The sequence below is a fragment of the Nesoenas mayeri genome (genome assembly GCF_963082525.1).
Source record: "Nesoenas mayeri genome assembly, chromosome: 2".
Lineage (NCBI taxonomy): Eukaryota > Metazoa > Chordata > Aves > Columbiformes > Columbidae > Nesoenas > Nesoenas mayeri.
This window is the reverse complement of record NC_137543.1, coordinates 64,762,750-64,787,053: the sequence shown is the minus strand read 5'-3', so window position 1 is coordinate 64,787,053 and position 24,304 is coordinate 64,762,750. Positions and strand designations below refer to the sequence as shown.

The 24,304-nt window shown below is 37.9% G+C and overlaps 1 protein-coding gene across 1 annotated transcript in view; it reads right to left on the bottom strand.

The window, feature by feature from the left end:
- The window catches only part of STX17 (syntaxin 17), a gene marked incomplete at its 5' end in the record, with an annotated part of 44,898 nt that overhangs the window by 4,173 nt on the left and 16,421 nt on the right, over nt 1–24,304 (bottom strand). Inside the window, 5 exon segments of the mRNA XM_080364152.1 lie at nt 1,252–1,302; nt 1,386–1,504; nt 7,489–7,708; nt 14,389–14,454; nt 23,359–23,540. Of these exon segments, the coding sequence (XP_080220278.1) occupies nt 1,252–1,302; nt 1,386–1,504; nt 7,489–7,708; nt 14,389–14,454; nt 23,359–23,540 (638 nt within the window).

The window sequence follows — 24,304 nt, the reverse complement described above, 5'->3', positions numbered from 1 at the left end:
AAGGGGTTTGTGGGCTTGTTTGTTCTTGTTTTAATCTCAGCAGTACCCAGGCTGTTTTATGTCACAAAATAATGAGAAGGCTAATGTTCTGCTTAAAGTAAAAGGCATTCTGAACTATTTTCCTCTTTCTAATTCACAAACTGCTGAATCTACCAGCTCTGGCATCTTCACCTACGATCCAACCCACATACTTTAGATGCTTGTTATTATATCTAGTGATGGTTATGTGTAAAATCCAGAAGGTCTTGAGAACAGGAACATTTAGGCTACTGAATAAAAATTTTTGCAGTCCCTCTCCAGCCTAATGAATCTTAATCTTTTCTGGGTTTTTTTGCATATGTGAAGCAGCACATATTCACCAGAAAGGATAAAAGCGAACCCAACAGCAATAAGATTAAAGAACTCTCCTAGGAGATGAGAATTGTGAGTTTAAATTCCCTGTGGTGCAGGAAGAACTAAACGTAGGGAACTGAGTGTGGATGATGCACAACCTTTTGGCAGCTACATTTTTGAGAGCAGAGAAAGGGTGTGATAAAGGTGAAGGACACTTGAAATTTTTCTAGTACTCCTGAATAAACAAGGAAAAGTAGCTGAGAAACAGCCACCCTGTGCAGTGAAGGCGATCATCACCGTGAAGGTTAGAAATGGTAAAAATGAATGGGACCTGGGTGCAAGTCTGCAGAGCTTCTGCTAAGGTTCAGCTTGTGGGTGGAACATCAGTAGGTGCTCTGGTGACAAGAACTCAGGAGCAACTACTAGCAATAGGGCTGAAACAGAAGACTGTTGTCTCCTCAAAAAATGTCTTTGAACATCTGTTTGCACTTGAAAATCAAAAGAAAACTTTACATCAAATTGTCTAGAAGGTAAAAACATCAAATGCCTCACCTACGACTTGGTAAAATATGTAATGGACAGTCTTGGAAACTATAGGTGTCTTTATCATAGGTCCCAAGTAGCACAGGCAGCACCTTTGTGCAGGCACCTCAGCTCACTGCAGGGAAACTGCTCTGCCTCTACTGGCATGTTCCTCAAGTTCCTAAGGGTTTTGTAGTCTTGAATATTGGACTGAATAAATTCAGTTAATGCTATTCTGGTGTTCTGTCACTTTGCTCAAGTGATCCTAGCTCAGTCTGAGTTCAGATTATGGGCAGAAGTACTGCTTGTCTTTTATTTCCCCCAACTAGGAGTTCCCCATTCGCCTTCTTTCTGTACAAGACTCTGTCTAGGACAGAACGCAAAATCAATACTTACGTTGACTAAGAGAGAAAAATCAGTCACCAACTGGCTAAGCTGGATCAAGTCCTACAAACAAAAAACAAGTTTTATTTTGTATTAGTTGCTAAAAACAAGAGCACCAGTGTGGCAGTAAGGGAGTTTCAACATACCCCTTCTAAGGTTTCCCAGGATTCAGCTGCATTTTCTTCCTGAGGTATTTCGGGAAGGCGGGAGTAGATCTGGATTAAGCTCTGGGAGCCATCCTTCACTTCCATGTTATGTAAAGTTTCTGAAAGAGAAACATATTTATAAATAAATGCAGGGGATCAGAATGCAGGTGATGTGCAAAGTTTCTCACTCTTAATGTTTCACAAGGATAAACTGATATTTAACCCAATTCAAGCCAAGCAACAGCTCTGGAAATGATCATATAGGGGAAAGTCTTACAGCACTAAACAGTTTCTTAAAAGGAAGTTACTGCCAAAGAAACAGGTTCATTGCTATCAGCACCTTCTCACAATCAGTTCTGAGAATGATATTAAATTATACTCCTGAATTCAAGGTCAGTTAATTATTTTTGTATCAACCGAGCTAGGAAAACTGAGCTTGGGACAAAATCTTTTCATTTACATACAACACATAAAAACACTGTGCTTCCAAAACTGAACACACAGTTATTCATTTTATGATTGATTATTCTGCTACTGGTTTGATTTTCAGCCATTTGGGACTCAAAAGAGCTGGAGGAAAATGCTTTCAAAGTAACAGCAGCGAAAACCAAGTAAGATGCCGCCCAGCACTCAGTGCTGGAACCAGTTGGGTAACCATACTGGGAGGATGGAAAACATTTGAAGCTTGGCAGTGTGTAAAGGAGATAATTCTCCAGTATCTTCCTTTCTAAATCACATGGGTTGAATGCAGAAGGCATTAGAATGAAGCATGGGGGAAAAAAGAGGGAATAAGAAGATAGCTGGGTGGTATGAGGTGAGCAGATGTGACAAACAGACACACAGATACCTCCTCCAGTTAGAGCACCCAGCCTTGAGCCACTACAAATGGAATAGACACGTGCATAATTATGGACAAGTAATTAAGTGGTACTCAAGAACAATAAGAAACAAGTCTGGCTTGTCATAGCAAGGCTTAAGCTTGAGGGTACGAAAGGCAGACTGGAGAACGTATGTGTGTAAACACAGTGTGAAGATCACGTTAATCGAGACAATTTAAGTTTCTGAAGGAAGGTATTACAGCTACTTCAGTAGGACACCAGTGTTTCGTGCCTTGGGAGGGCAGTACCCAGGGAAAGCTTAATATGGGGAAGACTTGTTAGATATGTCTAATAATATTAAAGTGTAAATATTGCATTAGAACAGTTACAAACAATGAATGTGCCAAAGTACTATAGTAATATTATACAAGTGTTACTACAACGGATATGAACAATTGAAAATAAATGAAAATAATCATATTCAATAACAAGTCAGTAACAGTGCATGCTTTTTCATGGAATTAATTTAACGTAAAATAAAAATTATACATTTTAATAATATTTGTCCATTTCTCAACATTTTAATCCCAATATCTCAAAATAAATGAAGGACCTAATCTCACTCTCTGATCAACAGAACTCTGGCATCTATGAAGCAAATATTGAGCTGTAATTACTAAGTAAGGAAAGCAGCAGAGTAACGATGGAGTAAGCGATTTTGGGGTTTATTTTGGCCTTGTTTTTCTTTCTAATTATTTCTACCCCTTTTCCTTTAAGAATCCAGACATGGAAGGCACTTTACTTCTACAGTCATCACCTGTTCTTCCAGAACATATGTTTGTTCTGTAGTATCAGATTATGTTACATACTCTGTTCTGAAATATTGCTCTTCCCTTTTCACTATAATTAATCATATATCCAAATGTGTCCCACTTTTGGATAAACCTATTCTGCTATGTATTCTGACATTCAACATTGGTTTTCAGCATTTTATTGCATTTCAATCCTTCACAATATTATTTCAAAATGAATTTTCTTCTGCCAAAAAAGCATGCTCTTCCCTAATTAGCCACATGCATGCTAGGTTGGTTGAAATTAAAATATATGTAATTCCAAAGCAAACAAAGCAAGCTCACTAAGCAAAAGCGCCTCCTCACAAATTATGCTCCCTATTCCTGTCTGTCCTTAACAACCTATGCTGACCTACTGTAGAAGAGCAAGCACACCCTTCAACACACATGAATGATACCAAACTTTACCATGACACACATTCAAGAGAACTTAAAATCATGTTTCCACTATCATTTTCTAATAACTAAAAGTTAATGGGAAAAAAAAACCAAACAACTCAAGGAAAATTCTTTACTCACTTCAAAAACTAAAGAACAAGAAGGGTAAGAGAAGGTGAAACTTCGTTTGGGCTAGAAGTCTGAGTAAAAAATTTATATTCCCTAGTTCAAGTTTTATCAAGTCTAACCAATTGTAATAGAATTGAGAATGGAAGTGGCTCCACCAGTTCACTTACAGCATCTCCACAGAAATGCAATAATACAAAACACGTCTGCAGATTCCATAGAGCAGCTTCGCACCTCATTACACTAAAGATAAAAATCTAATGCTCTGGAAGATTCAATATGTTGCTTAAAAGATTTGTGTAACTTTAAGAGTGGAGTCTCACCTTTTGTTAATATTTATTTAAAATGCAATTAAATTCCATTTCTATTGGACCTGAGCTGAGGATGGTGAAAGGGGGAAGGGACCTCATCATTTCACTGACATGGGCCATTTGAATTTGTAAACTCCTTCCTTCTCTACCAGATGGGAAGCAACACGCTACAAAGAATGGGGACACTGGAGCTCCTTTGATTAAGATCACCAGCCAAGATTTGCTTTCAGGACTGCGCACAAAAGAACAGGCAATATATTGCATCTGTGTTCAACAGAGCTGCTTTCACAGTCAGGCAGCTTGGAAAAAAAATCTGTTTAATTGTATTTAGTTGTCTGCCAGGCTGAGTGTTTCACTTTAAATGGGGTGAATTATTTCCGTATTCTTGAGCAGACTTGCAGGAGCATGTCATCCCACTAGTATTTTTCTGTTCATCTCATCCCAATCTTTCTGCTCAGTTTCTTGTCTCCCTAAGGAGCAGCTACACCCAATGTCCTCCATACTTTAAAGGTATTTCAGATTTTAAAAGCAGTCCTGTTCTTTGAAATTAAACTCTAGTTCCCATTTACCACGTATGTAACTGTTAGAAAAGCCATAAGCCAGGACAAGACCTTTCCAATGAAATACGAGAATGTATTGAAGACCACTGCAGAAAGTTACCAAAAGAAGGGATACTTTAAATTTAATTCTGATTGTAACAGAGAAGAGCTTGCAAAGAGCCTGAAAGTAATGGCTGATGTGGATGAAGGGAATTGCTGAATACCAGAGTTCACTGTTCTAAAACTCAGAGTAAAAGACCAAAGACATCAAGTTCCCCCCAAATGAGATATCAACAAATTTGGCAAACTGACTAATGGAAACTGTGAAGTTCCTAAAGGATAAAGGGCTACAAAAGAGCTGGCAGACACTAATAACACAGGCTACACTGAAGATGACAGCAAATGGTCCTGATGCAGAGCAAAACATTTATGGCTTCAGCAACAGCTTTTCAATGCCCCCCTGGATTTCAAGAATTTGACACACAATTAAGGTGAGTACAAGGAATAATATAAACATGGGAAGCTAGTATCAGAAAGACCAGGACACAAACAAATTGCAGCTACCAAAGGGCACAAATGGTAGCAAGAAAATTTCTATGAATGCCACTGAAGTTAGAGGACAATGAAGTATAAGTGCATTGCCAGGTAAAGAAGGGAAATAACAGATGACCCAGAGAAAGATGAAGTCAGTCTTATACAAAAAAGTAGCTGTAATCAGATACTTGATGCAATTCATTTAAACAATGAGAAAAGAAGAAGAAGAAAAAAAAGGCTGAAACATAAAGAGAACAGCTTAAAAATATTTAGATGAGCTAGATTTATTCCAGTCCTGAGGGTTTGATGAAATTTGCTCTAGAATATTTAAGAAAAAGCCACTGAAAGTTCAAGCATATTTCTGAGAACTTGCAGAGAGTACTAAAGGGGTTCCTGAGGACAGCAAGAGAACAGACCCAGTTATTATCTTCTTTTTTGGGAGAGGAAGGAGGACACAGCAAATAGCCAGACTTTGAAACCCACTAAGATATTAGGGCAAGCTACTGAACAACCAGCTAAAAGATGTTGAAGGTATTGAATAAGTCAAGAGTCCTATGTCAAAAGCCACATCAGTCTTTTTATCAGCCTGTTAAGATGACATAAATTTTTTACCATGAGGGTGGTGAGGGACTGGAACAGGCTGCCCAGGAAGTTGTGGAAGCCCCATCATTTGAAGTGTTCAAGGCCAGGCTGAATGGGGCTCAGAGCAACTGGATCTAGTAGAAGATGTCCCTGCAACCTGCAGGGAGGGGTGGACAATACGATCTTCAAAGGTCCCTTCCAACTCAAACCATTCTATGGTTCTACACTTGATACATCTTGATGTTCTTATACTGGACATTCTCAAAAGCAAGCCCTGTCTTCAAATCTTTCCTCCCTGTTCGACCATTAGACTTGCTAGCTTGTTAATCACAACTGGAAGAGTTCTTGTAGTTCTTCATATAGCAACAGGAAGGGTCATGAAATCAAATCTGATGGCAGGTTCTTCTACAACGCCACTGACTGAGAATACTCTTTCAATTTTAAGATACATGACATTTTCAAACAACTTTAAACAATATTACTGGTGCAGCAATCAAGCTAATTACTGTTATGTGGAAGGATTTAATCCTGATCTAACCAGCTTTCTCATAGATCATTAGCAGAGAGCAACAGCAGGCACCAGGGCATGGTATGGGCTTCCCCTGAAGACAGAACGGTAGAACAAGGAATAAAAGACATTCTGTACAGAAAAGAGGGGAAAAAAGTAAATATGTCTGTCTTGTAGCATGCTATAGTGTGTTTTCAAGATCTTTTGTTTAAAAGGATTTATAGTTTTCTGCTTTCTTGTCAGTTACCAAGATAAAATGCTACAGGAAGAGATGTCCTCCTTTATATAGATACTTGTTCCTCTTTCCCAATTATTTCAGCAATGGTATATTATACTGTCATAAAAAAATGCTTTCTACTTGATGTTGCACATGCTAGTTCAGTGAAAATGGCCCAAAGGATCAAGAAATCAAGTGATTTGCAGGGGGAAAAAAAAGAAGTCAAGCTACTGTGAAACATGAATGTAAGTTTTTTTTTCCTGTCAACAGTCTTCTGTTTCAAGATCTAAGGCTACAGGATCTGTCTCAAGGAAGGCCACAGCTACTGAATTTCTTAAGACTGGAGAGCAGTGTAGGGGAAAGGGATCTGGGGGTCCTGGTGGACAGCAGGATGACCATGAGCCAGCACTGTGCCCTTGTGGCCAGGAAGGCCAATGGCATCCTGGGGTGTATTAGAAGGGGGTGGTTAGTAGGTCAAGAGAGGTTCTCCTTCCCCTCTACTCTGCCCTGGTGAGACCACATCTGGAATATTGTGTCCAGTTCCGAGTCCCTCAGTTCATGAAGAGCAGGGAACTGCTGGAGAGAGTCCAGCACAGAGCCACAAAGATGATGAAGGGAGTGGAGCATCTCCCTTATGAGGAAAGGCTGAGGGAGCCGGGGCTCTTTAGCTTGGAGAAGAGGAGACTGAGGGGTGACCTCATTAATGTTTATAAATATGTAAAGAGTGAGCGTCTCGAGGATGGAGCCAGGCTCTTCTCAGTGACAACCAATGATAAGACAAGGAGCAATGGGTACAAACTGGAACACAGGAGGTTCCACTTAAACATGAGAAGAAACTTCTCAGTGAGGGTGCCAGAGCACTGGAACAGGCTGCCCAGGGAGGTTGTGGAGTCTCCTTCTCTGGAGACTTTCAATCCCCCCTGGACACATTCCTGTGTAACCTCATCTAGGTGTTCCTGCTCTGGCAGGGGGATTGGACTAGATGATCTTTTGAGGTACCTTCCAATCCCTAACATTTTGTGATTCTGTGTGATGCTTAATTAGAGCATTCGCCACTGATCAAAACTCAGTCACAAGTCATGAGAAAAATGTAATGTAGGGATATAAATCCACTTCTTGATTAATAATCATTATTCAGCTGTAATCTCATTTGTTTACTTCATTTATACCTGGTCAGAGAAGCTTCAGACTGGATACAACAACACAGATACAATACATACAGAAATGAAATTCTACTACCTCCTCCTACAGTTGCAGATCTGGTTAAAGAGGCATCCTCCAGTCCTCCGAATTGCCTTTTAAGTTCTTCTCCAGATTCAGAATGGAGCTGCAGGAATTCTTTTACAGCAAACGAAGCCTCCTCTTTAACGGGATTTATCATTCTCTGCAAAATGGGGGCGTCTTCCTGCCGGACTCGCAAACAGAGTTTCTCCATCTCCCTCATATTGGCACGGACTTGCTGTAACAGTTTTAAGAGTTATTTTGCAGCTTACTGTGTAAGAGCACCAGGCACCTTCAGTGGATGGGAAGCAACTATCATCTTAATTATCATTAAATAATCATAAAAACTGCCATTTCTAACTTTTAATAAACTACGACACACACAAAACAACCAACCCTTCAAAGTCCCTGCTTTCAGGCCAGGTTGAGGTGTCTCGGGACATATTGCGGAGTCTTCTTGGACTGGACCTGCCTTCCATAGGGGAAGCTGAGCTCTCTGCCCCTGAAGAACCAAAGATCAAGGACGAGATGCTTTTCTATTTTTTATATTAAGCTATTGTGGTGGTCATAGCACTTCAGAATACAATCACTTGCAACCCCCAACTACCCCAAAATTATCATTTTCATTTTGTAAAGACAACTTCAGGGACAAAGAAGAAGAATTACTTTTCTCATCAATGTTTATATTATTCTTCTGAGAAGAAGAACTAATATATTTGTTCAACTGGAGTATCAAATACAGAAATATTTCTTTATTTACAAGAGTTTTGAGAAGGTATGAACTATTCACAACTAGCAAGAAGAGTCTGTGTGCATCTCCTGTGAGAGAAATGTCTGTCTACAGCAAAAATAGACTTTTTTTAATTGCCTAGGTTTTTAAAATCCAAAAATGCACATAACTTTTCTTTTTCTGCAAATCAAGAAATTTATACTTTAAATTATACCACTCATTGTTTTAGGACAAAGTTTTTATCTACTTGTAAAAAAAAATAAGGCTGTAATAAAAAATAATATTCATTGCATTACATTATAAGACGATATAATGATTTATTTATTGCAGAACAAGAGAATGGATTAACACCAGTGAGTGGTTAGAAAAAGAAAGGTTCTCTTTGGTACAGGTAATGCCTTAGAATGGCAATACTGCTTACCTGGAAAAGCAAGAACTATATTGAGTTCCTGCTAAATTCCTAATTTAGGAGTTCATTTTATTTATATACACTCGTAGAATTAAGATTTTAACATGTATGGAAAAAACAGTAGAAATATAATTACAGAAAAAGGAAATTAATTCAACCACACATGGAAGTAACACCACACGAGTCATATTAGGCAACCAAAGAAAGAACTATTGCTTCATAAAAACAGTCTGTCAAATTACTAAGAGTACATTCCACTGTATGCCTAAATTCAGAGTACTACTAGCCAAGTTAGGCTCCATTATTTAAGGCTAACCCCAGGCAAAAACACTGACTAACAATAAAAAAAAGAGAAATACAAAAAATAAATCTGTAAGATATTGAGTTGAATTAGAAACATGGCACCAAATAACTTTCCTTATGCACTTCTCATCTTAATCTACCCTGTTCTTCCTGTTCCTGTCCTCCCACAGTCTGCCCATAAGTACTGAAAAAGGGAGAACATCATCACTGTCACAGTATACCATGTGCCAAAATTCTTGGTTTATAAAGTCTTGGAATTTCATTTAGAAGACAAAATAGGACTATGTAGACACAACATCTAATTATCTATCCTGTGAAAATTCTGTGCAGGGGACCAAGTGAAGTTGATCCTGCTCTTTTGTCTAAGGAAACAAAATTATTATTCTCCTGCCTTTGACCGTAATGGAGACAAAAAAACGACATGCCAAACAAAAACGTGAAACAGTGACAATAGTGAGTTTGGGAGGTGCTAATAATGCTTCCAAAGCACTTTCTTTTTAAAAATAGTAAATTAATTTTTTTAAAAAAAAGGAAAATTTCCCAGTTGAAATTGAGTCGAAACGTAGCTCTGCTAGAGATTTGCATCACTGCAGCTGGGGCAAATCACCAGTACAGCCAATGCAAATGTATACTGAAGATGGTTACTGTGCAGTGACCAACGCATCCACCAACTTCCTGCTGGAGTTTTCCAAAATCCTGAACAGAAAAGCTTCAAGAGCTGCAAATTACCCACCCCAAGGAATGGCTAAATCAGATCCTCACTTCCACTGTGCATTATTACACTGCTGGTCAAACAAAAATATCAATATTTGTGAGAAAGTAGATGGGGGAATCAGATGATGATATTGGCCTATTGGGTGAAATTTAATTTTAGTACCTCTTTCTTTGTGGTTTTGGAGAGAGGGCTCTTCTTCCATTTATTGTTAATTAAACAGAAGCTAAATGACTTAGCAAGAAAGCTTAAGCCCTGCTGGAAGCAGACACATCTTAGGAGCTCACCAGAGTGTAGCACGATAAATGTTAGAGATATACGAGTGACTGTGACTTCTTTTCATAATCATTTGAATGTGCCAGAGTTTAATCTCTGGGTAGGGCATAAAATTGTATCACCCTCTTCCCAACTGTTTCCACTTTTAAAACCAAGCTTACTTGGAGGGAAAGATAATACAAAATCCTGTTTTCATTTATGAGAACTCCTAAGTTTCAAACTCGCCAAATTCAGCCCAGAAGATAGAGAATTTTTCTTTATAATATTTGCAGTTTTGGTCTGTTAACTTCCCAAATCAAGTAACAGTGTTTGTTTCAAATGGTGTTATCACAAAAACCATAGGAAAATAAAGCTGGTGAAAACCTTGGAAGTTATCCCTTCAAAGCATGATCCATTGTCCCTATCTTATTTCTGACAGTTTATCTAATCTGATCTTAAAAGGACTTATTTAGGAAGAGCTATGTCCTCCTTGACAGTATGTTACAAGAATTTTTTATCCTAATTGCCACAGCATTTTTCCTCATGTCTAATGGAAACCTGTCTTGCCTCAGTTTAAATCAGGTATTTCTAATCCTTTCTGTTCAACACAGAGAAGAACAGGTCTTGTCCTCTTTGCAGCCATCTGTGCCATGTTTGCAAACAGACAACGTTCCTCTGACAGGGCTCCTCTGGGCAAAATAACTAATTTGTCAGTATTTCCAAATAAGTCTCATTTTCCCAATTTCTAACCATTTTCATCGCTCTCCCTGAACACCCCCAACCAGCCCACAGCTTCTTCAAAAGTGTGGTGCCCAAACTGGTTTAACTCTTCTACCTGGGGCCCTAATAATGCTGCCCAAAGAGACTGCATGAGAGACTGCACTGACTTCTCTCCCGCTTATACACCCCATTACATTATTTGGCTTTTTTCTATCACGTTGTTGTGGTGGTCGTGCCAGTATTACACTCAGTCTCTGCCACCATAATTCTCTTTTTCTTCTTCTTGGTCGTGTTATCATTAAATGTAATGTCACATACGTTTTCCCATAGTTTACACTTTAAACTCTTTATGATGAAATAGTACATGGATGATACAGGATCTGTCATGGTCCAACAAATCAGTCCCTTTTTCTCTTTATCTCCTGTCCTCTGTGCATTAATCACTGTCAACTCTTCCTCCATTCTGCATGTTATTGTTTTAAATTAAGAAGTAAATAGCACCTTCAAATAACCCACCACCTTAAACCCTTTCAAACATAAATATGATTTTTAAGAAAGTGCTGCGGTAGCGTAGCGGTACAAATGCCAACTTGCCTTCACTTATCTTGTCTGGACTTTGTTCAAAGTAACGTGAAAAAAGGATATATGTTACAAATTGCTTGTCATAGGTCAAATAAAATCTGAGTTTAAGGATATATCTATTCTACAGATGGCCAGAGGCTGCAACAGTGAGCTGATTTTACATGACCCTGCACTGATGCCATACACAATCTCTTGCAGGGAGAAAGACACTCGTCTACCCTACATCTCATGCTCTCCCAGTATATTGCATAGTATTCCAGAAAGATACTTAATTTGAAGACTGCTTTAAAGATGGTACAGAAGACATGAGCCATACAACCGAGTTTTGAAGATTTATGCAAAAGAGATCTGATCGAAACCCATCATTTACTTGTAAACCATTTTCACTTGAAATGTAGATCATAAAAGTGAAAAAGAAAAAATAAATAGATTAACATTTTTCAAGTAGCTTTCAACGTTAGAGCAACGCAGAGGAGAGACCTCTGCCTAGGTATGTTTTGTAGAACACAGTCTCCTTTTGTGGGCTGCATACATACTAAAGCCAGATCATTCAGCCACAGTATTTTTCCTTTTTTTGTTCAATGCCTTATATCCTCTCTTGTAACTGCGGCAGTTTTCTGCCTCTCACTACAAATATGATCAAAGCAGTCCTTAGGTGTGACAACAAAATACTGCCATTTCATTGAAATGAACTTAAATCTTTCAATAATTAACTAGTTGTATGGAATAGTCAGCATATATGGGGCAAAGCCTAGGAAAACCGCATAATTATTCAGGCCCTAACATTTTAAGAACTCCACACACTGCCCCTAAAAATGAAAACCCACAAGACCGCGTTCATGAAAACTAATACACAGTATATAAGAGCTATTTTCTCAGTATTTTTAACAGGGTGTCATCACACCCTATGTAAAGATTTCCCTGGTTTCTTCACTTTCCTTTTTAGAAGTTTTTAACGTGGCCCCCAGTCACCAGAAAGAAGAGGTATACCTTTATGCTCATCTATACTTCTATTATAATTTTGACCATCATCAAAAGTACAACAGAAGTAATTATTCTGGGTAAACTGAAAATTCAGAAAAATGGCTAATTATGTGCACATGGATTAAATGTAGAGTGGCTGTGCATATATTTGTCTAAAACCTGTGGCGGATGCCTTGGGTCAATATTGACTTAGGGATTCCTAATGTATTTTTACAACATCTAATTTTGAGAGCAAAGTGTGCGCTGCAGAGAACATTTGGTATCACAATAATTAATCTGATTTCTTTGCAAACAAACAGATCACAAGTCCATTGGTAAACATTTAAACAGCTTACAGCAAACACATTCTACATGTCATATAATTTATTATCAAGTACTCCAGACTCCTACCTATTTAATTAAAACAGAGAGCTAGTCTACCTTTCTTGCATGGCCCCAGACACTTATTCTGTTCTCTGGGTATCAGAATGTGAACCACTTTAAGGCATAATTTGCATCTGGATGTAAAAGCAATAAGCATTAAATAAAATATAAGGAAATTTATTTTGGCTGAAAGCAAAAATGGCAAGCTTTAGGTTGAAGACAAATAAAAATGTCTCTAGAGACAAATATGAGGATTTATTACTAGAGCATTTAATGTATTTAAAAACATCATCTTCAACATGATTACTTTTTCTCTAATTATTGATAGATTATGTCTTGGTGATAATAAGGAGTTCCAAGAGAAGCTTTTCCTCCCCTCAGGTGTGGAAACACATTAGAGCACACACATAAGCAAACACATGCTTACTACACCACACCTGTTAGAATGCCATTGTTTTAACAGGACTTACACATTTAGAAGACTCTTTTGATATTAAGAATAAACTTATTTTATATTGGGATATCAAAAATGCTTTGTGAAAAATCAAAATAAATGTTCAAACCTCCAAACAACAGAAAAATCAAGTGGATTTCATATATAACTTCTTATCATCTACACTATAAAAGCTCATTAACACCTTCCATTCCTCAAAGAAGATACATAACTGGAGCTCTGCCTACTGTCTAATACTGTTGTTCAATCAGAATTAGTCCTTCTTTCTGTATTTTTTTTTTTTTCATTCTTAGTCTGGTCTAATTTCCCACAGGAGTCAGTAAGGCAGTGCAACAAACACAGGAATTTACAGTATTAGAATTATAAACCACAGTGACTTAGAACTGTACTACCACTGCGGGCAAAGCCTGCTTGCCTAGATGTAGGGTAGGTCACAAAAGGTTTCTGACCACTACCGATGAAGTCACCCCAAGATGTGTCTCCTGCTGGCAAAGACACAACTGTCCCCAGAATTTTGCCTCTACAGCCTGTTGTAACCACCCGCTGCTGTTATCTGTGTCAGCAAACTTTGCAGTGCGGATCTGGTCTTTGTGTGTTTCCATACTGATAATCATAGAACCATTTCAGTTGGAAGAGACCCTCAGGATCATCAAGTCCAACCATTACCTAACTCTAGCACTAAACCATGTCCCTAAGAACCTCATTTAAACACCTTTTAAACACCTCCAGGGATGGTGACTCCACCACTTCCCTCAGCAGCCTGTTCCAATGCCTGACAACCCTTTCCTTGAAAAAATATTTCCTAATATCCTAACTGAAATCTGAAATTTTCTTTGGCTGTGTGCTGTTCAGCAGTGTGAAGGCTGATGTTTGGCATTAGCTTCTTCACCATTTTCATCAAGACATGTCTTTTTTTTAGAAACAGATGTGAGGTTCCCTGTGTGCTGGGTTATGAGTGACTATGCATGAAGTCACTGAGATGACACCATGCTGACATATGTGCCTGGCATTTCCTCCTTTGATGATATTACGCATCTAATGAGGGATTTGCACACCAAAGTAGTTGTCCAGATGTTCTGTGTTTGGTCTGAAACCATGCTTTAAAATCAACTGTATGTCATATTGCAACTCCTGCCTTCTAATTTAGAAACATACGAGGATAGTTTGCAAAAGACCAGAGTCTCCAAACTTTTGTTTGTTCAAGAATCCTCAAACATTTCTGTCTGTATTTGCCTCACAGGACACAATTAGGAAACCCCTACCTTTTAAATGAAGTAAAGCAATACCAGGTACTTGCCCAATCCATCTGTCAAATATACACCTCTGTGAAGCACCATCCCATAGGTAACCAGTACTATAGATGTAATTTAATTCTATTAATATTACAGTCATTTTAATATGCTTACCTGAACTGTTCGTCCTGCATTAATGTGCTCTTCGTGCAATTTGTCCCAGAGTCTGCATCTATGATACTAAAATAAAGGAAAAAGACTCCATATAATTGCTATTTTTACCAACTAGCTATGCAGAAAAAAAGGAACCTTCAGTAAATAATCAGTTTAATTTTCCAAAATGAACAGTCAAGAATTTGAGTCACGGGCATTTCCACTGCAAAATTAGAGAGGTAAATAGCAATGTATTTAATGAGTAATTTTGCACAATGTTTTTTACTGAACTGCAGATAACCAGGGTTTCAGCATCAGTTTTTAACAACAAAGCAATACTGCAGCATCCTGATACCACTGTGGCATAAATCACTTGGTGGTCAGTAAAATAAAGGGCAGAAGAAGGAAAAAGAAATGGAACAGGGGATGGATGAGCACTACTGGTCATATAAGACAACGAGGTATCTGATATTATTTAAAAGAGAGTTGCATTCATCACAAAGCCCTTCTCTCCACATTTACACTTTACCATTACTATATAGTCACAAACACAGTTAAAAGAACCATCAGGGCAGATTTGGCACCTGCCTGAGGCTCCACTGACTTCAATGGGAAACTCGCCATGCAGCGCTTTCCATGTGACAGAGACCAAAATAATTATTCCATTAGCAGAGAGTAAGCTTTGCAAAAGAAATACATATCATCGCATATAAACCTTATCACCATTAAAATGAATCAATCTCTGTTAGTGCTAGTTGACATATAGACACACTATCATGAAAAAGAGTAGTAAAATAACAGCAGTAGAAGCAGTGATTTGTAGAGCATGTGCTGAAACCATCAATGGATGCATCTACAATACTAGACGATATTAGAACATTCTTTTTAATTGTTAAAATAACAAGAAAAAAATAGTATTATTTGTGAGGTATTTTTATGTAAAATTTAATTCCTCAATTTCTAAATATGCTTTGTTGTCAATAAAAAAAACTTTATCTACAACCTACATCTTTCCTTAATTCTCTTCATAATTTTAGAGACCACAGTAATAAACACCACATTACTAAGCTTCCTAGTATATAATGAGAAATCTGAAGTTACTTCTTATTTTCAAAGAAAAAAAAAGCTCTTTCATGTTAGGATTTTGCAGCACTATGGAAGACAAAAGGTTTAGTGCTCAATTAAGTCAGATTAAAGTGATTTTTCTAGGAAACTAGCAACTTCTGCGTAAATTACTATGCCATTAAAATTACTGCCATTGTTCTTTAAAATAAAATGAACAAAAAAATCTGTATCAACGGTAGATCTTCCGATTCAATCATCCCTGAAAGAGTACTGAAACAGGAGTTTCTGAGGGTGGGACAGAAGGAGTTTGGGGAAAAATTACCATTTCAATTTCAGTTGACTGTAATCTATTGTCCATGCACTGAATAACAAAAAAATAAAAAAAATTAAAAAATCTGTCTTCCTGGTAAGAACAACAAGAAGAAATCATCAGAAAGCCTTTATTGCTCTTTATAATTTCTAACAGAAAGGCTCAGCACATTCATCTGCTTTATATATTTAATAGCTTTGTTACTTTGCTTTCAATTTCCTAGTAGGCTAGTGGTGAACTTAAAGAACCCAGAGACTTAATACACCCAGTGCAATGACATTCATGTGGTCAGAGAATTCTTCTTGTTGACTCCTCTCTGTCACTCAACACAAAGTGGGCCGTACTCCTGGGCAGTGTTCACTCCGAGGGGCTTGAGGATAGCAAACCTCGAGGAGAGACAGTATTGCCATTATTTATCATTAACAAATACACGTTAAACTAAGGGAGGTCCATGAAGTAAAAATACCTATGGAATCCTAACCTGATAGAATCGCAGAATCATTTTGGTTGGAAGAGACCCTCAAGATCATTGAGTCCAACCATAACCTAAATCTAACACTAAACCATGTCCTTAAGAGCATCATCTAAATGTCTTTTAAACCCCTACAGGGGTGGTGACTCCACCACTTTCCTGGGCAGCCTGTTCCAATGCCTGACAACCCTTTCCATGAGGGTGTTTTTCCTAATATCCAATCTAAACTGCCCCTGGCACAACTTGAGGCCATTCCCCTTGCCCTATCACTTGCTACCTGGGAGAAGAGACCAACACCCTCCATGCTACAACCTCCTTTCAGGTAGTTGTAGACAGCTATAAGGTCTCCCCTCAGCCTCCTTTTCTCCAGGCTAAACAGCCCCAGCTCCCTCAGCTGCTCCTCATCAGACTTGTGCTCCAGACCCTTCACCAGCTTCATTGCTCTTCTCTTCACTCTCTCCAGTACCTCAATGTCCTTCTTACAGAAAGAGTGTGTCCAGAGGACAGTCATGAAAAAGGTCTCTCCTATGAGGAAAGGCTGAGAGAGTTGGGGTTGTTCACCCTTGAGAAGAAAAGGCCCTAGGGAGACATGATTGGAGCCTTTCAATATATAAAGAGAGCTTGGAAGGAAGATGGAGAGAGACTTTTTACCAAGGCCTGCAGTGACAGGACAAGAGGCAATGGTTTTAAACTGAAAAAGAGAAAGCTTAGATTGGACATAAGAAAGAAATTTTGTACGATGACGATGGTAAGGCACTGAACAGGTTGTCCAGAGAAGTTACAGAAGCCCCATCATTGGATGGTCAGGTTGGCCGGGGCTTTGAGCAACCTGATCTAGTGAAAGATGTTCCTGCTCGTGGCAGGAGGGTTGGACAAGATGCTCTTTAAAGTCCTTTCCAAACCAGACTATTATATGATTCTATATTTAAATGTAATTGTGCTATAGCCAAACAGTTTGTTTTCCACATCAGAAATACAAAACTCAATGTTACTCTTGGACAAGCTCTTTTCTTTGTCCCATTCTCTTTTGAGAACCCTCTTTAGAAAGAAACCTTCATGCTTACGCTTTTGATCCCTTCCATTTCTCCTTGAAAGGATCCAGTGGACATGGACAGAATTCAAAGTTTTGATAATATCTTCTGCATTAATTTTTGTAGCAGTTAGTACTCACCAACATTTCTAAAAGGCTCTGTAATTAATGTCTTATACAAACGTATAGATTCTGATGAAGACTGTATTAAGACTCGGATATCTTAATTTCTCATTTTGTGTCACCTTTGTGTACCTTCCCACCACAACAACAGTCCTCAGCCAAAGGTAAAAAGTGTTTCACAAACATCCTTTACATGGTCACGGGAAATAAAATCAAAGCTTAGAGCAACAGAGAAAAGGATGCCATGTCTCACAGCCCATTTTCTTAAGTATTGTTGCATATCGTAAGCAAAGTATAGGGCAGCATGCCAAAGTCTCCATCCTCCTGCAGTACCATGACAATTGCTTTTATCTAACAGAGTCTAATGGAAAGCTGTAACTCTTTAGATAAGCACGCATTTTATTTCCCCTTTTGGAGTGAAAGACTATCCAACCTACAGAATGTGCTTTAAAAAAACCAAAACAAAACAAAAAACACCTCTTTGGGGAAAACATGAAAAGAAAAACAAAACAAAACAAAGCAAACAACCACAAGTATAGAGTACTGATTTCTTAAGGATGTAAGTTTTAAGTCTTCAGAAACTGTCATATGGAAAGTTGGACTTTCAAATAGTTGAGAAGCAACGCTATGATGATGGATTTACGGTAGCCACTTCCTCCGAAAAGGTGTACTCAAGATCAAATTTCATTATATATTGATTTTATAGTTTCTTCAAACAGTGATTTAGTAGATTAATTGTTTGGTCTATCTCTGGAACCTAAGGTTTAAATCAATATTCATGAAACGAGGTTAGAGATATTGGCTTCATCATAAGTAAATAATGTTGCTGCTCTAAGCAATTTGACATAATTAGTGATTTTTGCTTAAAAGTAGCCTGCAAAATAAACAGGACCAGATTCTACTAAATTATCCCTTTACCTGTAAGGATGTTTGGTTTACACGACTGAAAGTTAATTTTACAAAAAGTGTTTTAGAGGAAAATATTTAAGTTGCTGATCTTGGCAGCTCACAAAAGTACTGTAACATATTTGTTATGGCTAAAGGCCATGTAAAAGATAAAAAAAATCTAAATTATTATGGAAGTATTTAAACCAAACTATTGCTAGTGTTCTGATAATCTAAAAGTATCTAGAATGACAGATTTCAAATGCAGATTTGCCATATTTTTGTTCTCACCTTCTCATAAATCTACCAATAGAGCAAACTTTGGAATATTTATAGTTCTTACAGCCAGAAAAGTATTTAAAAAAAAAACTCAACATTTTCAAATTTTAAGAACATTACACCGAGTATGGACTTTTAAAAGAATCTAGCATTTACAGACTATTTTTATACTCAGATGTACTACTTCTCATAAATGTCTGTGTCTTAGATTTTTTGTCAATATACAGAAGTTCTGAAGCCTTCAGTACTGCTGAATATCTTCTGGTATAGTTGGCAATCATTTATTTGAAGGTTTTATCCATAGTTACTTGTTTCTAATAATCCTGTTAAATACTAACTCAAATATCAAATATGCCAGGACTTACACTGTCTAGGGATGCAGGAAATTTTTAATTAATAGTATTCTGAGATTAGAAAGACAAATCTGTACTAAATGTTGCCACCAATTCTTGCTTTAATAAAAGTGTTGTTCTAGAGTAAACGCAGTTAACACTTTAAAGAACTGTATTTACAACTATTTAAGGATTTTTCTGATATGCAAATTTTGTTATGTTGACTAAACAGATCATTCACATCCACACCAACAACCTGAAAATCTCAAGAAATGTCCAAACTAGACACTTTCAGACTACATTAGATTTTTACATTCAAGATATAAAATTCAACTCAACAAAGTATCCTGGTAGTTCAATGTGATCATTAAGTGCCAACACAGAAACACTGCAGTTTGTATCACCTACAATTAAACTCTGGCTAAGCCTGAGTTTCTCTGACAATGCCTTGAACAAAGCGTTAAATCAGAACTAAAGACTTCATTTGACCAACACATGGCTGAATTAAGTGGAACATATTTCTCCCCTTCCCTGACACCACGGTAACACCATATAGCTAGATACAGCATAATTATTCTTAGTCTAAGTACATAGAAGATTTTCAGCAGGATCAACCAGTAACTGGCTGCCTCTCCTCACTGACCAGGTTCTGCAAAATGCAGCAGCTCCCAAGATTATCGTTCACATCAGTAAGTACAACACAGGGTAATAACTGATGACGTCTCTGTTTCTCATTGCAGCACCCAATGCCTTTTGAAGCTTCTTGATAGGGTTTGTATATATGCTAAAGGAAGAGGGGTTTACATATATGGACAATATTTAGCAAAGAATCTATTTAGCTGTACAAAGTAATAGTCTTCAAAAGAAAAACCCAAGCAGCGTAACAGTTATGCCCATCCTCTGTCCCTAATTACTACCTTACATACATCAAAAGCTTATCTTTATCTTCGAATTGCAGCCAAACCACTTGCCTAAGGCTAATGTGCCCTGCTAATCACTTCCCATTCTGCATTGGTAGGTCAGCTCCCTCCTCCCATCACCACACTACCTTCTTCTAGTGAAAACACATTTGCTCCTCTCATAATGACAACATATTTGCTCCTTTCAGGCAAGGCTGTAGCTTCTATGCCACCTTTTGCAGGCATTTATTAACTGCATCCCTTCATTTCGGGATGCCTTCTTCAGAAATTGGAATAATTGTACCCCTCACTGTTCCAAAAACCATTGATGCTGTTGGTGTTAACTGAAGTGCTGCCCTGAAGATATAATTTTTAACACAATTTTAACATAAGCCAACTGTGGACTAAAAACTACCTCTCTGCAACCAAGAAATCCCTCTTGGTGGATTATGACAAATGCATATTGCATCTGTGCACTCTTGTGCAACTTATGGGCCCTTCACAATAGGAAAGACATTGAGGTACTAGAGAGAGTGCAGAGGAGGGCAACAAAGCTGGTGAGGGGTCTGGAGCACAAGTCTGATGAGGAGCAGCTGAGGGAACTGGGGCTGATTAACCTGGAGAAAAGGAGGCTGAGGGGAGACCTGATCGCTGTCTGCAACTACCTGAAAGGAGGTTGTAGCATGGAGGGGGTTGGTCTCTTCTCCCGGGCAACAAGTGATAGGACAAGAGGAAATGGCCTCAAGTTGTGCCAGAGGAGGTTCAGATTGGATATTAGGAAACATTTATTCATGGAAAGGGTTGTCAGGCATTGGAACAGGCTGTCCAGGGAAGTGGTGGAGTCACCATCCCTGGAGGTGTTTAAAAGGTGTTTAGACGAGGTTCTTAGGGACACGGTTTAGTGATAGACTTAGGTTATGGTTGGACTCAATGATCTTGAGGGTCTCTTCCAACCAAAATCTTTCTATGATTCTGGTTAGAGAAAGAAGCGAACAACCCAGCTACCAAGACTGTCTATACTTGAATGAAACAGCCTGCATGGAAAAGCTATTATTGTGATGGTCTCTGAATCCTGTCCTATTTCACATGAATCGTCACTAGGTGCCCTTAGCTAGCTCTGTGGCTGCTGCCAGGTACAGGCTATGAACACTGAGAGACATACACACTGATCCGTGGAGGCTACAAACCCCTTCAGGGCAACTTAACAGGCTCCTTGCTCCCCCAAGCTTTCATCCAATAGCAAGCTAATACTGACTCCTCGGTACTCTGGCTACAATGCAAAGTAACTCAATTAACTGCTTTTTTTGGGAGAAGCTGGCAAACAGAAAGCTGCTCCTGGCCACTACAGGACAGGGCTGCTGCAAACTGTCCAATTCCAGGGCAAAAAAAATGCTGAATCAGCTGGCATCTAGGTAATGTAATGAATTATATAAATACAGAATAACAAAGAGTAAACAACATGCTGCAACTGAATAAAATAAATCATCTCATTTGCTTCAGGCAAATATTATACTAATACACAGTTTGTGAATATTGCCGTTCGCATCCTTATTGTATCATTATTACACCCTTAGTAGGAAACAGCTAAATTATTATCTCATATCCTTGGTCCCAGCAGACCCACATCATCCTCTATCCCAGCTTTTTTTCTTGTGCACAGCCAGCTACCATTTCTGCACTTTTACCTCCCATCTGAGGTACTTCTTCACAAGCTCCCCCCACCCAGTTCTTTATCCTTTATTTACCTGAGCCAGGGAAAGGTTCTTCTCACACACAAGTAAGGGAAAGCAAGAGGATGAGACCTCCCTGTTTTTATTCTCAGATTCAGGGCAAATCAAATTAGCAACTCCAGGAATGAGTTCTGCTAATTTGTAAGCACAGGAGGATGCCTTAGTGTTAAGTAAAACTTCAGCAATCTTCAGCTGGTGAAGTTCAACCAATATCTACTGAGTACCTGCAAACCATTATTTTTTTCAGAATTGTACCTCTTGGCCAAAAAAACCAGCAGATTTTGAGAGGCACAGCATAAGGTACAGTCCAGACAAAGATCATACCACAAAGTCTTCCAACCCATGTCACTGCTTTGAAAGGAAACTATCACTAAGCTATCAGTCACTATGACTTAAAATAAGCATTTTTGATTAAAGAAATGATTATCACTTGAACAACACATTGCTTTCTGACTATGTCCTCAAAAACAGAGACATGGATTTATTTTCCCTCCTTCTTCATCCCCAAACTACTGAAGGCAGAAACCTGGCACAGAAAACTTCATCCAAAAGGTTACCCACCTAGTAAAGTTACAGTAAAGTTATGGTACAAATTGTGAACAAATTACAGAAGCAAACTGTGAAACAATTTCAACTATACATTATATGCACCCTTCAGACCATGTCTTTCAGAAAACCAAAATCGTGTTCACTTATTTTCTTCCAATTTCTTCATTCTTTCCCAAGGCATTAAAAAATGCAGATGGTTGTCCTACGCCATCCAGATTTACATTCACACTTCATTTTCTATATTTCAAGTAATCCTAGTCAAATTAATATGATCTATGACTTTTCAGAAATACGCAGAACTGCACAGAACTACAGACACTCACTGTCACTGATTTTTCTGTGGTGGCAAGTATGATCTTTTCTAAACAAATATGTCTCATATGGTCATTTCAAAACTTCCATCGCAATGTTGATATTATGACTGTGAGAGTCACTCACTCTGTTCCTTTTTTTAATTTGTGTCACTTGTTTTAATAAATCTCTTACTACCTTCCTCAAAAAAAAAACAATTTCTCTGTTTCCTTAGTCTGTATCTACACTAATAAACAGAGATCAAAAAAATTTCAAGTCTGAAATCTGGTCATCTGTGCTGTTATATTGTTAGAACTGTCCCTGGCCAAGCCAAACAGCTCTCTCTCAGAAAATGTTCTGAAGAACAGCTAAGGAGTCATAAACACAGAATAGGGCTTATTCCCCATCAGCAATGTGGATACAGCCACCCTGTTTTGCAAAATATGAGGATTTAACAATATGGACATAAGCCATGTCAAGCCAGACAACTGCCCTGGCCATCTTTATTTTACCAGTACAGGCACTGCCGCAGCTTATACAAGAATTTAACTTGGAAGCATATTCATTTCGCTGTCAAGTGAGATAACGTCAACAAGAAGCATATAAATATACTACAATTTCCATACAATTCTTTTTCTATTTATTTAAATAACACAGTCTCTCTATTTCTCTCAACTCAGTTTTAAAATATAGAGAGAAAAAGATGGTAACAGTAGGTTACTCAGAATAGTTGGCAGCAAACCACTGTGACTTAAAAAATAAAGTGAGAACATTAGGCTGCTTTCTTTACAATGACTTTTTAACACAAAACAGTGATGTTTCTCACTGTGTTGACTGACTGCTTACTACAAATATAAAGGCCTTCCCACACACTGAATTATAAGTCAATACAGAACTTTCATTTTTAGCCAATTTTGAATTAAAGCATATCATAATCAACTTTCCATCAAAATCTCGATATAATCTTTCAGCATGACGACTTCTATACTGTAAAAAGAACTACATTAATAAATAGTGACCACTAACCTTCTCAATATTTATTTGGTGTTTTCTTAACCTTTCCAAATCTGTTGGAATTGCCACTTTAATGAATTTCTGAAGGGCAGGTTCAATTCGATGGAGTTTAACTTTTTCATCATCTTCAGACATCCTAAAAGCAGCTTCCAAGTCAATACTTGTCCAGTACACCTTCACCAGGGTAGAAACCCCTAAAAATAAAAGAATTGCAGACTTACAAAAACACAGTAATTTAGAAACACTTTTTAAAAGAAAGCAAAATAAAGTAGATCACTCTTCCCAATAATCACATCTATTCCAAAACCACAGTTGAGCAGTATTAACTACTTAAAATCTGGATACTCTATTTGCATTTTAAATTTATTATTTTCACTTATTTGCAGGCTTTGGGGATCATTTTTCATACATAAAACTTATCACTAAGAAAAAAGCGCTAAATAATGAAGGCAGATACAAACATGCTTTGCAGCATAAGATAGACTATGAGAATTACAATAGATGCTTTGCTTGATCAAAGTTCAAGTATTGCCAATTTACATTGTGAATCATCTTAAAAATTCTAAAGCATGTCCTGAAAAGACACCAAAATAGAATTAATTTTGGAAGTCCATTTCCTAGAAAGATTAAGAGCTCCTGAAGATTTGCACTCCGAGTTGCATTTGTCCCCTCCTGAAAATGACTAAGGCATCACCTAACAAGGGGTTTCAAACAGGTCACTGAAATATTTGCAGAACTGGTACATAAGCAGCCTGAATTCTGTTCCCCACATACCCATCAAACATAACTTTGAAGTTTCACTCCTCTAAAAGAAAGACACGTAGAACTGTATATAACAGCACTTATATACAGAGCATATGAGTAATATAAATGAATTCCATTATACTGAATACACACAAGGGACAAAATTATTGTGAGATTTGTTTTAGTTTTAATACTGTATAAACAGGCTATTTAA